Source organism: Morone saxatilis, unplaced genomic scaffold (genome assembly GCF_004916995.1).
Source record: "Morone saxatilis isolate NCDOM2014 unplaced genomic scaffold, NCSU_SB_2.0 Contig15, whole genome shotgun sequence".
NCBI classification, from domain to species: domain Eukaryota; kingdom Metazoa; phylum Chordata; class Actinopteri; family Moronidae; genus Morone; species Morone saxatilis.
The window spans coordinates 398,159-401,170 of NW_023339707.1; the positions used below are offsets into that span (position 1 = coordinate 398,159).

Here is a 3,012-nt window from a genome sequence, read left to right on the forward strand (position 1 = left end):
GCCTTGGCCCCCCATGACCCTGTCCCTGCTACCTGTCAGTGGTCATTATGTTATGGCTGATTGGTGTATATGTACATATTGTATTGTTATATTTTGTATGCATTAGTTGTCTGAATTTTATTTTGAAAGCTGGCCAACATGAAGGTCCCAACCAGTTTGTCTTACTTGGCCCATCAGACTTCTTTTTAGTGATGTTCCGAGATCTCAGCTACTTGGTGGCTACAATACTGTCACTGGCAAATGTGATGAGAAAAACTAAAACTCAAGCTGTAATAAACCAGCTTTATCATTTTACAGTGATGAAAAGGCTTGGGCATGTAGCTGTGTCATGTTCTTGCGGACTATGTTTTTAGAGCACAGAAGACGCAGCCACAGAAAATATTTTACTAAGTAAATGGCTGTTGTCTTGTGTTGCACTCTGTATGGACTAATATACATGCTCACTCATCTATTTTAACTATCTTGCCATTTAAAGTGGACAGAGAAAGATAATTTAAAATCACTGAAATTAAGTACTCAAAGAATCCATGATTCACTGGAAGTCAAGAAGCTCTACATTCTGTTGAAGTTAATCAGATTTGAAACTCTGAATTGTGATTCTCATCTTGGGAGAGTTTGTCATGTTCACATATAAAAAAAAAAGAACACATGGAGAATTTTAGCTTTCATAAAAAAAATAAAAATTCATATACAAATCTGTACAGTTTTCCACATCTTTACACAGATGAGGGTGTTGAATTCCCAGCAGTATCCCTTGTCAGAACAAGTACTTTCGACATGAGTCTGATCCACATCGACACTCCACTCGAATCCTCTTCTTTGGAGAGCTGGGGAGCCCCGCTAGACTGAAACTTGAGTCCATTTTGGTGCTTTCTGTGTCCACTGGATCAACTGGAAATAATAAACAGGAGTTGGGTTAGAAAGGACTCTTATCAACCATTAAAATGCAACATAACTTTGCTTGACCCCTTCACAAACGTATCCTCACCTTATAGACTGCTAGTAACAGGATGGTCGGTGTACAAGACGTTATACATTTTTCAGATATATTTTGTCTGTGAGGAAAGCATCAGTTTCATTTTTACAAAGAAAAGCCAATAAGCATTGTTTTGCAGTTTATACCCTACCACAGAAATTAAATATATTTTGTAGATTTTTGTCTGATAAATTAACTTATTTCTGGGCAGTAGTATCTCAGTCTTTAGGGGCTTGACATGTTAACCGGAGGGTTGCCATTTCAAGTCCAGCATGAGCCACTGTATGGAGTGTGGACTGGTAGCTACTGAGGTTCCACCTTGAGCAAGGCATTGATCCCCTAACTGTTCCCAGGGCACTGCTACTTGGCAGCCCATCACTCCACCATCTCTCCACATTTGCACGTCTATAATTCCTGTGTGCATAATCGTATTTTGGGCCTGTGTGTAAAAATTTAGTGAAATTTTTTTATTGTTATTGTATAGAATGCTGAGTGTTAAATCCCTACATTTAACTATATGATATACTATATTATATTATATTACACAGGACTAGTCTCAGAACTTGATCCCTCAAAATGTCTCTTCAAGTTAACTTCAAATCTGCTGAATCAATGACACTTACTTTGCATCTTGTAGTCAAAGGTGAGCTCCTCTCCTGCCCGGATAGCCCGTGTTGAAAATAAAGCAATTCTTGGGAGCCTCTCATCAATGTTGTTGATGAAAACATTAAATACCTGCAGGTTGGGGTTACACTGCAAAAAAAAAAAAAGGGGGGACATTGACAGGACTTATTTTTTATGTTTATTCACATTTAGTTTAACTGTGAAACTGTGTGAATTGACAGCTAAAAAAAAGCTTTAAGAACAAGGCACACCGCTACATAGATACAAATTCAGTGTGTGGGCCAGCTGACAGAGTGACCTTTCAGCAGTATATTCTGTACACAGTCTGAAGACACTCACACTGTGGTTGACAAAGTGGGAGATGTTGCCTTGGTGAGCTGCATCCACTGTATACACGTCCTCCACATAGTCCAGGTCAAACAGGTATGTGGAGCCCTGGCGGTCGTACACGTGACCCCTCCTCTCTGCTTCATCTGTTGTGATTATCTGCAGGATAACACAGGACATTACTGGAACAAACATTTCAATGTATTTGTTCAATTTTGGATACTACACAAAAATAATAATTAATTTAAAAACTAAAATACCGACATCCGATATTTACTAGAAGTTAGAGCACGACTAATAAGGGAGTTTTGAGACTGATACTGAGGAGATAAGAGAACCAATCCGGCGGCCGATCTATTGAATTTTTGACCTGGAATTAAAATAGACCCTTTGTATGTTGATTGTATATATTGCTGAAAAAAAATTTATTGAAATTGTGCACCAATTTTTAATTGATCATTATCTTAAATAACTTCATTCAAGAATATTAAATATTCTTTAACCTGTTAAATAATTGAACATATACATTATCAACCAGTTGTAGTTGACATTGCTGAGAGCTGCTTCTTCTCTTTTACTCTGCCGGGTAAACCAATGTTGAAACCCAGTATTGTAAATTTAATATAATCAGGATTTGAATGCATCGTTACATCCCTATCAGCCGGTAACACACAGGTATAGTTAGGTTAATAGGTTATGGGTGTGTTCAGGTCCATTACTAGTAAAAAGTACTAATACCAACCCCACAGAGAAATAATGGTGGTCCTAAAATGAATCACTGCCATTAATATAATCTGTTCCTATTGTTTCCCGATTCTGATATGATATTAAGCAGTTTAAGTGGCAGAACACAACTCCTGAAACAGACATGAAGCGATCAGCTAAAGAGAAGACGTATCACGTTGAAAATGTTGGATCTCGGAACACTTGCGGTTGTACAGTAGTGTTAAAGTGGGGCGGCTGTGGCTCAGAGGCAGAGCAGGTCGTCCCCCAAACGGAAGGTTGTTCGTTCGATCCCCGGCTCCTCCTGCCACGTGTCGAAGTATCCTTGAGCAAGATAACTGAACCCCAAATTGCTCCCGATG

The 3,012-nt window shown here is 38.7% G+C and overlaps 1 protein-coding gene across 1 annotated transcript in view; it reads right to left on the minus strand.

The window, feature by feature from the left end:
• Nucleotides 1-86: 86 nt before the first annotated feature.
• LOC118323960 (histone-lysine N-methyltransferase SUV39H1-like) overlaps nt 87-3,012 on the minus strand; it is a 6,299-nt gene continuing 3,373 nt past the window's right edge. The window contains exons 4-6 of the mRNA XM_035656046.1: nt 1,940-2,086; nt 1,600-1,729; nt 87-891 (exon numbers count right to left, since the gene is read on the minus strand). Of these exons, the coding sequence (XP_035511939.1) occupies nt 758-891; nt 1,600-1,729; nt 1,940-2,086 (411 nt within the window). The 3' untranslated portion in view covers nt 87-757. The remainder of the gene's footprint in view (nt 892-1,599; nt 1,730-1,939; nt 2,087-3,012) is intronic.